At 44.5% G+C, this 12571-nt stretch overlaps 1 protein-coding gene across 3 annotated transcripts in view; it reads left to right on the top strand.

Moving 5' to 3' along the window:
* AMOT (angiomotin) overlaps window positions 1–12278 on the top strand; it is a 60215-nt gene extending 47937 nt beyond the window's left edge. For all 3 annotated transcript variants that reach the window (XM_015626576.3, XM_015626575.3, XM_015626577.3), the window contains exons 8-13: window positions 1722–1871; window positions 3330–3520; window positions 5347–5469; window positions 6109–6341; window positions 7103–7327; window positions 8330–12278. In XM_015626576.3, the coding sequence (XP_015482062.1) occupies window positions 1722–1871; window positions 3330–3520; window positions 5347–5469; window positions 6109–6341; window positions 7103–7327; window positions 8330–8430 (1023 nt within the window). In that variant the 3' untranslated portion in view covers window positions 8431–12278. The remainder of the gene's footprint in view (window positions 1–1721; window positions 1872–3329; window positions 3521–5346; window positions 5470–6108; window positions 6342–7102; window positions 7328–8329) is intronic.
* The last annotated feature ends 293 nt before the right edge of the window (window positions 12279–12571 follow it).

The following is a 12571-nucleotide window of genomic DNA, read 5'->3' as shown; positions in this document are numbered from 1 at the left end:
GGCAGCAACATTCCTGCTGTGAGATTAGATGCCTGCTGACTTTATGGAGAGAAGAAAAGGATACTATGTCTGGGATTAATAGTGTTGGGAGATTTTTCTGTCTCTGCTCTTCTCATTGCCTGAAGGAACAGGAGTGAGAAAAGGGAAAATTTTATAAGAAATGCATGATAAGAGCTTTTTGGAACAAAGGTGCGATGTAAGAACCGCTCCTGTTGTTGAGATCAAATATCCTGTGTCTGCTGAAGCTGAGAGCAGATTCCTAGGGAGCACTGTCAGAATGGGGCTGATACTTTCCCAGAATACTTTCTGCTTCCAAGAAGGACTTCCTGAGCCAAAAGTGGTGTCTTTTGTCTTTAATATCCCTCAGTGGACTTTTCTTCCATGAAGATGTAGAGCAGCTCTTTGAACTCACATAAGGGAGTCTGTGTTTTGCATTGTGGTGCTTTTCTAGAGCTTTGGCTCTGACTGTTGGGAAAAGTTGCCTTCTTCCTGCTATTTTTGTATTTCAGGGTTTATGACAATCAGAGCTACAAAAGCAGTGCCCCAGATTTGCTGCACATTAGGGCCAGCTAATTCCAATTGTTAGTCTTTTCCTAAACAGAAAATAATGCCCACAGGTGTGCAGTATTCCCTGTACCTGAATAGAACCGGGGGCTGGATATGTTTTATTTTATTTTTTTTTAAAAAGTCATATTTTAGTTTGTTTTTTTTGTCTGCCTGAACTGTGGATTAACCTTCCTAAGACAGTTACTGGGGGGCTGTTTTTGTTGTTTCTTGTGAGGCAGGGTGGCAGCTTGGCTTGCAGGATGAACAGTGGAGGAGGATGGAAGGGCAGTGGCAGGAACAGAGCAGGACCTCTCAGGCCAGGAAGAATGTCCAGACTGCTGGGATAAACCTGGATAAAAACCTGGCATGGGGAGAGCCATGTGTGTACTTAGAGCCTGTAATTTTGTTGTGGTCAGACTGCAATAGGACACTACAAGTTTTGATTCAGTTTCTGCTTAATCTTGTAAAAATGCTACCAGCAATTTTCAGTATTGCACTGGGAGCGTTCCCAACTTGGGGACCAGCTCTAAACACTGCTGCAGTTACCTTGGAAACGTGTGTCAAGTCACTCAAACACTGGTTCAGTCCCTGGTGCCCTTTCTAGTCCATTGCCACAGATAATTTCCTCAGTTTCCTCGTTGTTACCATGGGGTCACTGAGGACAGAAAGGACAAATACACCCAGCAGGAAAGCAGAGCTGGGACAGAGCTGGAACATCCTGAGTGTCCAGTCCAGAGCAGGAGGCTGGAGCCCACTGACAGCAGTGATGAGCCATGGAATGGACTGGAAGGGACCTTGAAGATCATCCAATTCCAACCCTCTGCCATAGGGACACCTTCCACTATCCCAGGCTGCTCCAAGCCCTGTCCAGCCTGGCCTTGGACACTTCCAGGGACAGCCACAGCTTCTCTGGGCACCCTGTGCCAGGGCCTGCCCACCCTCACAGGGGAGAACTCCTCCCAAAGTCCCATCTGCCTCTGGGATATGGGATAATGGCAGTGGGAAGCCATTCCCTGTGTCCTGTCTCTCCAAGCTCTTGTAAATACTTTCTCTCCATCTTTCCTATGGGCTCCCATCACTTGGAAGTCACCTGGACATCTTCTTCCTTGCTGGTGGCAAAGCTCAAAGTTCACTCACTCGTTCTCATTGTTTATGTTGCCTTTTCTTTGTTTCAGCTGAAAAAGAAGCAGGTCTATGTTGAGAAGGTGGAGAAGATGCAGCAGGCCTTGGTTCAGCTGCAGGCAGCGTGTGAGAAGAGGGAGCAGCTGGAGCACCGGCTGCGCACCCGGCTGGAGAGGGAGCTGGAATCTCTCCGCATGCAGCAGGTACCCCCTGGCCTCCTGGGGGGTTGCACCCTGCCCCCCACAGAACAGAAAGGCAGTGGATTTTATCTTGTATTGTTAAAAAACTGCTTTCTCACTAGTTAGATTCATGGATTTCCTGGCCATTGTATTGCTTTTACCTGATTTAATTCTGTTTCAACAAGAGAATTAAGATAAGGAGCAATAGGGAATCCATCCTGTGACAAGATGCAGAAATAGCCTCATAGCTACATGCTGCTTTAACTTTAAATACCATGGTTATATTATTTGAAGTTATTTTTAAAATCTTGTTCACAGTTTGGGATTTTATATAAAATTCACTAACAACTAGCCCTTCAAAAATCTTTTGAATTTAAAAAAAGCACACAAGACTAAACTAGCAAAGCTAATTCTATAAATGGAGTTGATGGAAATAGATGGGAGTTTCACCTAGACTGAATTGCAACATTTTTATGAGTCTTCTTCAGTGAAAATAATGAATGAGAAGTAGGTTGTGCAGGTGTGTTAAGAATTGCATTTACTTCAGCCTGTGTGAAATACAGATGAACTGTCAGGTGTCTGAATTTTACTGGAAATAGGATGCAGGCCTGTGTTCTAAATCACATTTAGTTTCAGGTTACTTTTATTCCCTAGCTTCCATCTCGGCATAGGAATAGATATTTAAATCTGGGGGTTTTGCATTGGTTTTTAGTAGGAGTTACAATAATTTGATAAACTTTTCTGTTGCTCTTCTGGAAGATCAGGTACTCTAAACCCCACAACTTTTTACATTGAGCCTAAGTCAACACAAAAAAATTGTTTTCCTGTCACGGTTAAAAATTCTGAGCTCAGCATAAAATAGTTAGCCTGCCTGATTTCTATTCCTTTAAACCATTTATTTTATTTTTTAAGTCAAGTGTCTTGCTAATCCCACATGAGATTTCCATATAAAACTGCAATTTTTGTTCACTGAGCTATTATCTGAACAAATCTCCACGTTTCCTTACTCTGAAAGGGGACACTGCCTGCCTTCCAAATCTTGCTTTACAACTGAATTATTTCAGTCCCAGCTATACACTGATCATATTAATTTAGTAATCAAATGCTTTAAAAGTATTTTGGCTGTATTTTTTTTGAAGGGTTGACACTAGTCAGTGCCTTGCTGAGCACTTGGGAGTCAGTCTGTGTTAGATCAGGCATTAGAAGGGCTGTGCACATCACACCTGTATTGCACAGTCCAGCTCTGGGATGTTTATTTGGGGCTTTGCACATGGAAAAAAAAGACCTTGGATGAGTATTTTCCATCTCAGGTATTTTCTTGTTAGCCTTGCCAACACAGCATAAAGCCACTGCATTTCCCTCTGGGAGGGGGTTCTTGTGTCAAACCAGTGACAAAAAGCAAACCAGCCAACCCTGAGCTTTACAGCTGCATCCTGAGACTTCTATTTTTGTTTGGTTTGTTTTTTTCCTGCTGGGGATCAGCGTCAGGGCACATCTCAGGCTGCCAATGTCTCTGAGTACAACGCCACGGCGCTCATGGAGCTCCTGCGTGAGAAGGAAGAGAGGATCCTTGCTCTGGAAGCTGACATGACCAAGTGGGAACAGAAATACTTGGAGGAAAGTGTGATGAGACAGTTTGCTTTGGATGCAGCTGCGACTGTGGCTGCTCAGAGGTAAGTGGGACTTTCCACAGTTCTGGGATTATTTCCTTTTTCCAGTTGAATGTCATATTTCCCACCCAGCAATGTTGTCATGCCATCCTTCTGTGATTGCTCACCCTGTGGTCTGAACAGCTCCTCAGAACTCTGCAAGCAAGCAGAGCTTGGCTGCCCTTCCTGGGAGCTGTGCAGTTGCCAGCAATCAGAAACGTTTTTCCAGGGGGAGATTCCTCCACATGCAGGATCCATCTTCCAGATTAGAATTGTTCTGAACCATTCCTAGAAGCTGTTGATTCAAAGGAGAAGAGGCTTGGGTTTTTTTATTTTATTTTTAAAACAGGAATCAGTCCTTGCTGAAGTCATGTGAGATGGGGTGAGCTTGGTGATTCACATCATTCACCCTGAATGGCTTCCTTGTTCTCCAGAATGTTTTTGCAAATTACTTTGTGGTATTGTCTGGTTACTAACCAGAAACATCTACGAGGAAATTCTGCTCAAAACATTCTGCTGTGTATGGAAAGCACTGCTTGTGGGGGTGGGAAGGGTGTCTGAAATTTGGTAACAAGCTCCCATTCCAAGACAACTGCACAGAAACGCTTATTACAGCTGTAATTGGCCCAAGTGCCTCAGCTGGTTGGTAAACAAGAGCTGTTACTGGAGTGCAACTCCTTAGCATCAGGCCTTGCTTGCATGTGATTTCATTGCTCACTAGTTTATGGTTCTGGACAGCAGATTTTAGTGTAGATTGTTTCATGAGCCAAATCCAGATAGGGATGTTATCACAACTGGCTTCCCAGCTTGTAAGATCACACTGGAATTACAGGGGTGAAGCTGCAGATATGCTGTGTTAGCGTTTAAAGACTTATCTTATCTTGCTCCAGAAGGAAGCTGTTATTTTAGGGTATTGATGCTTCTTGTGCACTGTTTTCCACCTCCCCAGAGATTCCCTAAAGGCTCCTGCTGCTGCTTGTGCTTAGAGGCCATGTTATATTTTCAGCGTGGGCTGATAAGTTGGGGCCTGGTCTATTGTTTATCATGGAGTGGGAGGGGATGTGTTAGGCCTGCTCAGGTTTCATTAAATGAACAAGAATGTTGTCCAGTCAGGAAAGAGCCTCTGCTTTTCCATTTCCATCCAGATTCCACTAATTCCAGTGGCAGCCTCATTTACACTGTCCAGATTTCTTTCCCTTTTCTTTAACAGTGGAAACTGGCATCCCTTGGGAAGCTGAGGTTGCAGGAAGGATGCTTTAGAGCCCAGCAGGAACTGGGTGAGGTTGGGTTTCTTTGGTGAATGATCTTCTCATGCCCTTCCACATTCACAAGCAGAATGAAATACTCATTATTTGGTTAGTGGACTGACCAGCTATCACAGTTTTAACATTAAGCATTATGTGGAATCAGTCTGAAACTCTTTTCACCCTACTCCAGATTTTTTGGACCAAGCTGCTTAGGATCACTTAAGAAACTTCCACGCCTTGTTCCCTTTGATATTCACATCCCCTGTTGGAAGGGGAAGGGAAAAAGAAGAAGAAAAGTGCCTGGTATTCCTTTCCCCTCATGTCATTGGATTTGCCTCATTGATTAGTTTAGAGTAGTGCAGTGAGGCAGTGGCCTGAGGTGGACAGGAGGTGATTGTCATGATCTTCATGTTTTTGTAATCCTTCTTCACTAGGACACAAACGAAGTTAAGAGTTGGATTTTTGGAAGACACTGAGCCCGCTTAAACTAAAAAACAAGAAGTAGATGTTCTTGTTTGTTCCATTTGAGCAGTATTTTTGTGCTGCTGGGGGGAAAGCAGCAAACTCAGCAGGTCCTTCATCTGCTGTCCTGCTTGTTCACAGGGACACCACGGTGATCAACCACTCACCCAACCCCAGCTACGACACCTCACTGGAGGCTCGCATCCAGAAGGAGGAGGAGGAGATCCTGCTGGCCAACAGGAGATGTCTCGACATGGAGGGAAGGTAAAGTGCCCTTTGGTCCTACCTGGCTTCTTTGGGACAGGGATTTGAAATTAACTGCCTGGGTAGACGCCTCAGAACCAGAAATTCTTGTGTCTTCACCAGCAGCAGCGATGTCAAATGCCAGACACTCATTTGGCCAAGGAACTATAAACACAGCAATCTAAAACCTGTCTTGATACCAAGGGCTAATGTAAAAAAGTCTTGCCTTAGATTTTTTGCATCTGGCTTGTGCCTTTTCTGTCTTCAGGGCATCTTCATCAGACCCCAGGCTCCAGCCACCCCTTAACAGGCTCACAGAGCTGTTTTCCCTGGGGTTACGCCCAGTGCAGACTCCCCAAAGTGTGTTAATTCTTTCTGTTGTTCTCATGTCCTGCCCATAACTCTCAGGTTTGTCTCAGAGCTCCTTCCATGGCTGTTTAGAGCAGTTTCCAGCAGCCAGAGGTGGGTGGGTGTATCACACTCTCTCACATGGTCTGCTCTGTGGGCCAGAGAGGAGCCAGTGCTCAGGACACTCTCCTGGCATCCTCTCTTGACCTCTCCAAATGCCTAAGGGAGCCCTAGTCACAGCCTTGGGGACACTGAGACCTCAGTCCAGTGAGATGGGAGACACTCAAACTGCCCTTTTTCCTTCCCCCAAAGGATTAAGACCCTGCACGCTCAGATCATCGAGAAGGATGCCATGATCAAAGTGCTGCAGCAGCGCTCGCGCAAGGAGCCTGGCAAGACAGAGCAGCTCTCCTCCATGAGACCTGCCAAGTCCCTCATGTCCATCTCCAATGCTGGCTCAGGCTTGCTGTCCCACTCCTCAACGCTGAGCAGCACCCCCATCCTGGAGGAGAAGAGGGAGGACAAGAGCTGGAAGGGCAGCCTGGGTAATTTCCGAATTCCAATTCTGATACACGAGCCACTGCTTGGAGGGGAGGCAGGAGCAGCAGGGGAGGATGTGTTGGACAGATAGAGCAGCTGGCCTGGCCTGCAGTAAATGCTGGCTGCAAGATGGGACACATTTGAAATAGCTGCTTATTTTAGTCACTTCTGGTAAATAGTGACTTCTGATAGTCAGGCTCTGCCATTAAATATCTAAGCCTTTATTCCCAATTTGCCACCTGACTTTTGGGATGTCTAGGATACAGTTTTCAGGGTTCCCAAGCACTTGCTTTCAGCTGGGTGTCACAGCTGGCTGAAGGTGTAAAGTCTCCTTGAATTGGAGCAGAGATTTTAATCAGGATTTCTATCCTGTAGTGTTGTGCCTGCACCAACTTGACTCCTGTCTGGAATGGCTCAACAGCATTGTTCTGGGAAATGGAGTTGTAACAAAGCAAATCCCAGATGATTTTTATTTCCTGGGGGAAGTTAGGCCCAAAACTGAGAGTAAAAACCCCTGAAATGTAAATGAGGACCTGTTGCTGGTGATTTCAGAGCGTGCAGATTAGTGCCCACCTGCAAACAGCAACATGGGGACACTGTTATTCCTTGGGTACTTCAGCACCCAGGGGTGGAAGGTGCTGTGGAAAGGCAAAGCAGTGCTGCCTCTTGAGGGAGGGAGCGCTTTCCAGGTCCTGAGCAATCAGTGCAGAGCTGATACCAATTAGTTTTCTGTGGCTGTGACATTTCCTTCCCTTTTCCCACACAGGTGTTCTGCTGGGAACAGAATATCGCTCCGAATCCATCCCCTCCACCCCCTCTCCTGTCCTTCCCTCCACACCATTGCTGTCAGCCCACTCCAAGACAGGCAGCAGAGACTGCAGCACCCAGACAGACCGGGGCAGTGAGCAGGGCAAAGCTGCTCCTTCCCCTGCAGCTCCCACCCCAGCACGACTCCCCAGCACCAACCTGACCTACAGTGCAGAGAAAACAGGTAACAGAGCTCAGCCCCAGCCCCAGGGGAGAGCCTCCCCCACTCACTCTCCATCTCTGGGGCAGCCCTGACGTCCCTTTCTCCCTCCAGGCAAACTGGGGTTAGTTTTTGTGAGGAGAAGTTGATTTCAGGGACAAGTGTGATGGTGTTTGAGTGGTCCCAAGCACTCTGAAGGAATTTTTAAAAAGCCTGAAGAGTGGCAGCATAAACGTGGGCACACTGGGCAGGGAGGTGCAGCGAGATCTGAGGATTGAGAACAGGGAGATGTAAATTCCTGGGCAGTCTGTGAGTCAGTGTCTGCTCTGAAGTCAGTTGTGAGTAGGATGTGGGGTTTAAAGACATGAAAATGGGCTGTTCAATCTGGCCATTGCATTGAGTGGGCATCCAAAGCCAGGTGGACTCAGAGAGGGGGAGGGAGAAGCAGGAGAGAGGGAACTATCACAATAAAGCTGTCCTGGTACCATCACAGTCACAGGACCAGCTTCAGCCTTGGAGATCCAGTTGACAGTGACTGTCCCAGGAGCTGAATTTGCTTCCCACAGAGCTCCCAGCTGGCAAGAGCTGCTCATTTTCCAGCCCACTCTGCCAAATCAATGCAGATTACACAACCTTGCCTCTTCTCCTTACAGACACATTACAATGCTGTTGTTCTTGATGGCAGAGAGCGTTTGGCTGGGCTCTGCCTCCTGCCCATGCTGTGCTGTTTAATGGGTATGGAGGAAGAACAGGTCTGGTGGTGAAAATCCACCCTGACTGCATTGGTTTAAATGCAGTCACTCCAGTTTTGTGTGGATTTGTGTAGCAGTGGGAGGTACCCAAAGGGAATTTGATAAAATAGCTTTATTTGTCTGGCTGCACATGTGGGAATTGAATTTTTTAAAACTAAAGAAGTTATTAGCTGTCTATGGCCAATGATATGGCTTAAAATATGGATATCATATTTGTGACCTCATTGAAGTTACACCTTTAATTGTCTGTCTCTTGTTTTTCCTCATCACATAGATGGGCCACTCTTCCACTCCAGCACTCTTGAAAGAAAAGCCCCTGTTCAGACTGTGGGGCAGGACCTCCCAGATGGAGAGATGGTAGAATACCTCATCTGAAAGGCTGTACCAGGATCTGAGCTGGGATAACAGTAGCAAGAAATTTTTAAAAGACATTTTTATTGGGAAAAAAAAAAATGTAGTACCTGAGTAATAAAAGAACACTCAGCTGTTTGCTCTTGTATATTATGTCTCAGAAGTTTGGTCAGGTTAATTTATAATTTGTTCTAAATTATAAAAAACCCGTAACACTTGTTCTTTGAAAGTTTCCCCTTTTATTTTTTAAATACTGGATCTGGTAACATCTGGAGAAAAAAACTAGACCTTAGGTGCACTACATCTGATATTTCATTTCAGTGTTTTTAAAGTCTCTTAAGCAGAAGTACCTGCTCTCACAGGTGCTGGTTACATGTTTAGTTTGAATGTAGTAAGGTGAGCTTAATGGCCTTAAAATGATCAGAAGCAGGGGCATTGTTGTGAGCATCACTTAATGGTTTTGGAATACAGGTGTTCTGGGAAGCTTTTCTAAATCTGAGCTGTGACCAAGGGAGATTTCCCTTTCACTTCCTCTTTCCTCTCAGTGTAAGAACTCAGAATAGGTATTTCATGTTCATAGGCTGAAAAGATTACCATTTTCAGTGTGGTAACATTTTTTTTTTTCTACTTCCCAAATTTCTTTTTTAATTATTTCATTGTTAAAACAAATGACTCCGGTGATTAATGTCGCATTTCATATTTGTAGTTCCTTTTGCAAGATTTGCCACACTTTTATACTTAAGTACTTTTTCAATAATTTGTACAGTGGATAGTAAATAATATATTGCATTCATGTTTTACATAAATTAATAAGGAGAATTTACAGGCCCAGCCCTGATCTGTTAGATCAGATTTCTGACATGGTAATTCCATTGGCTTTAGTGAAATTGCTTCAAATTTACCATAGCTCCAGTGGGAAGCCCTATTGTTTTTCAGATTTAACAACTTAATCTACTGCATTTGTGGAGATCTTTCTCTGTAGCAGAATTTTCTGTATCTCAAATGCCCTTCAACTTTCTATGTCCCTCCTTTCTGGAGAGACTGGATTCTTTTTCACACAGCAAAGCCTCAGAGGTAGAGCTTTAAAGAGAAGCTCTATGCAAAGGTTCAGATGGCAGATTCTCTCCTTTCAAAATACTTCTTTAATTCATCTGAGTGGAGAGAGCAGCTTCAAGAAGGTCCCAGAGGCATTACAGAAGAAAGTTACATATTTAAGTCATGAGGTTCACTTCCAGATTTTTGGGAACTATCACAAATGCAGCAGTGCTTTGGTTACAGAAACTGTAAGGAGATATTAAGACCAATAGAAGTACATGAGTATTTTTTTTGTTACTGTATTTGCATTTTATTAAAACACTTCAATATTAATTTCTGTTAAAAACTACTTTTTTTTTTGTACTTGAATGTTAAAATATTTCATTAGCCAGTGGTCACACACTGGGAACCTGGCTAGTTTCAGCTTTCTGTGCAGCATTAGAGTAGCAAAATTTTCATTTCAGATTGTTTCACCCCCGAAATGAGGAAATCCAGCAATTAATTATCACAGAGTTAGTGAATGTCTTTAATTGCTGTTTGACACTACTGCTGTGGTGTTCAAATGCAATGGCCTTAGCAGACCAACAGGGATCACAGGAGTTCCACAGTGGGAGGGGAGAGGAGGTGCCTCTCTCCTCACAGGTGGTGCCTAAAGGTCAGCCCTGAGCTTTCCTTCTGATCACAATCACTTAAAATCCAAGGAAAACACTTCCCCTGGTTTCTAGCAGGTTTGCTACTGGTTGGGGATCTTCCCAGTCCTGCAGGAGGCAGAGGTGGCAAAGGGTGGGGTGGGAGATGCTGTGGCCAGGCACAGCCCCCTTCCATCAGGACATCCAATGTCCTTCCAGACAGTTCCAGACCTCCCTGAACCATTCCCCACTCTTTTCTAGGCACACACCACCACCACCACTTCCTTCTCATCCCTGAGAATGTCTTGCTTCTGATTTCTCCTGGCTTAATTCCATCCCACTTTATGAAGTAATGCCCACCCTGGATGATTTGATTTCTCTTCCTCCTCCACAGTTGTTGAAAATTCAGTTTTTCTCATCAGCTCAAGGTGTCCATCTTTTTGCCATTTCAGCATAAATATCTATATTGTATTTTGTGGGTTTGGCTTAAAATGAACAACAAGGGAAATAAAATACCATTGAGTGTCTGTGTGAGAGTGGGGAGAAATGTTTGAATGCTTTTCTCTTCCTTTAGAGCCAGGAAAAGTTATATTCCATCTTTACAAATACTTCTCAGCATCTGGAAAGAAGTTTTAGGACTGTAGGTCTCTAAATAAACAGTTAAACTCACTTGATTCACAGTAATTCTAAAATATCTGGGAAATTTGGATAATTTACAGATAAGACCTCTTTCAGAAAACTGATTTTCCCCAATCAGTATTGTCTGTTCAGACGAAAATAATTGGTTTATCCTCCCTGCAGCTCACTGTTTTCAAGTGGAGTGCCACTGCATTTTATTTTTACAAATCAAAAAGGACATAATAGCTTCCTGTGAATAAAATACAGCAACTATCTCCTCCAGAAATGGAAGCCAGGCTGTCTCTGACAGCCTGAACCATCAGGATTTCAGGAGCCTTGGCAGTTCCTTGTCCACTGAAGTCATTTTGGAAGATGGTGCAGTTTTACGCTGCTTAAGTCAGGCTCTTTGCCCTATTTTGTCATTTCAATTTCTTCCAAAAAAAGCAAAAAGCCCCAAAGTTTGCTGTGGAAGTTGGAGGTCATTTTCCTGTGCTGACAAACTGGGAGCCATCAGGAATGTATTCTTCCCCTGGAGCTTCCTCAGAGCCATCCTGATGTGAATGTAAACGAGCTGCTTGCTTTGAGGAAGATGTGTACCACAGTCTTCAGTCTCTGTACAGATTTTTATTTTGTTTTTAAAACAGAAACTGCTTAAAGGAGACAAACTGCACATCTAGTTCCTTTGCCTTCTGTAGAGCTTATTTCTGGTAGAAAGTGATTTTTAACAATGATTGCAACGACCTTTGCAAACCAAAATTTTAGACTAAGAGTTTTTCTTAAACTCGGGTATTAGAAGCAGAATTGTAGCTTTTATAAAGAAAGCCACATATTCTTCTTTGTAGAGCAAAACAAGAAAATGAAGTTTAGTTCTTTTTTTTTTTTCCTCTTCCAGTGCTTACAGAAAGGCCAAACTCCCAAGTCCTTCCCTTGGGCAGTTCCTTTGTGGTTTGTCTGCTCGGGGAACCACCTGAGATCCAGAGACTTCTGTTCCACCTGGCCCAATGTTGTTATTAAATTAAAGAACTCCAGCCTGGCAGCTCCTGGGGGGTTTAGAGCAGTGATTTAGTGCCAGGGGACTCAAGGGGATGTGTGAGTTGTTCCCCAGGAGTCTGCAGGGGGAAACTGAGGTCACCACGTGTGGTGGGGCTGAAGTTCTGCCCGTGGGGTCTGTGCTGGAATCGCCTTTGCTTTGGTTTTTGGGGCTGCCTGAGCTGGGGGGACTCACAGAATTTTAGGCCAGACCTATTTCCAAGGACACCTCGTGCTCCAGGAGCCCCTGGTGACACCTGTGGTGGCTCAGGGGGACCAGGGCTCTCCACACTGACACAAGGCAGGAAAACCCTGGGATAACTGAGCTTCCTCTCCCTGGGGCTGGCACAGGTTATCCTGGGATTCACCCTGCTGCCCAGGGGTTTGCTCCATGCCAGGGCTGGGGGGACAGGGGGCTGTGGAGAGGGGGAGTCTCTTTTCATGTATTTGTATAGGAACTCTTTTGTAAAAGTTAGTGGTTTTATGTCTAGGAAGTAAAAAGACATTGTAAAATGTAATTGTACTGTATTTATGAAGAAAATACATTTCTTTTCAAAAAGACCTTCTTCTAAGTTGGTTCTAGAGTCTGGTTTCCACCACCATCATCTCCTAGAGTTTTTGGGGGGCAAATGGCTTTGAGCAGTTTCTCTCCCAGCAGGGTTGTGGTCTAACAGGGGCCCAGTCAGCTGCTTCTCTTTAGGACCCAAAATATCAAAGCATGAATTAAAATACTGAAATTTCCCATTTCACAACCATAGACAGTGTGTCAAGAGAATGATCTTTCCTATATAAATCTATATTGAAGTGAATCACATGGTTTATTATTTTTTTCCCCTTTATTTAAACCATCCAAG

The sequence above is a fragment of the Parus major genome, chromosome 4A, assembly GCF_001522545.3.
Source record: "Parus major isolate Abel chromosome 4A, Parus_major1.1, whole genome shotgun sequence".
Taxonomy (NCBI): domain Eukaryota; kingdom Metazoa; phylum Chordata; class Aves; order Passeriformes; family Paridae; genus Parus; species Parus major.
This window is presented reverse-complemented; position numbering and strand designations above follow the sequence as displayed.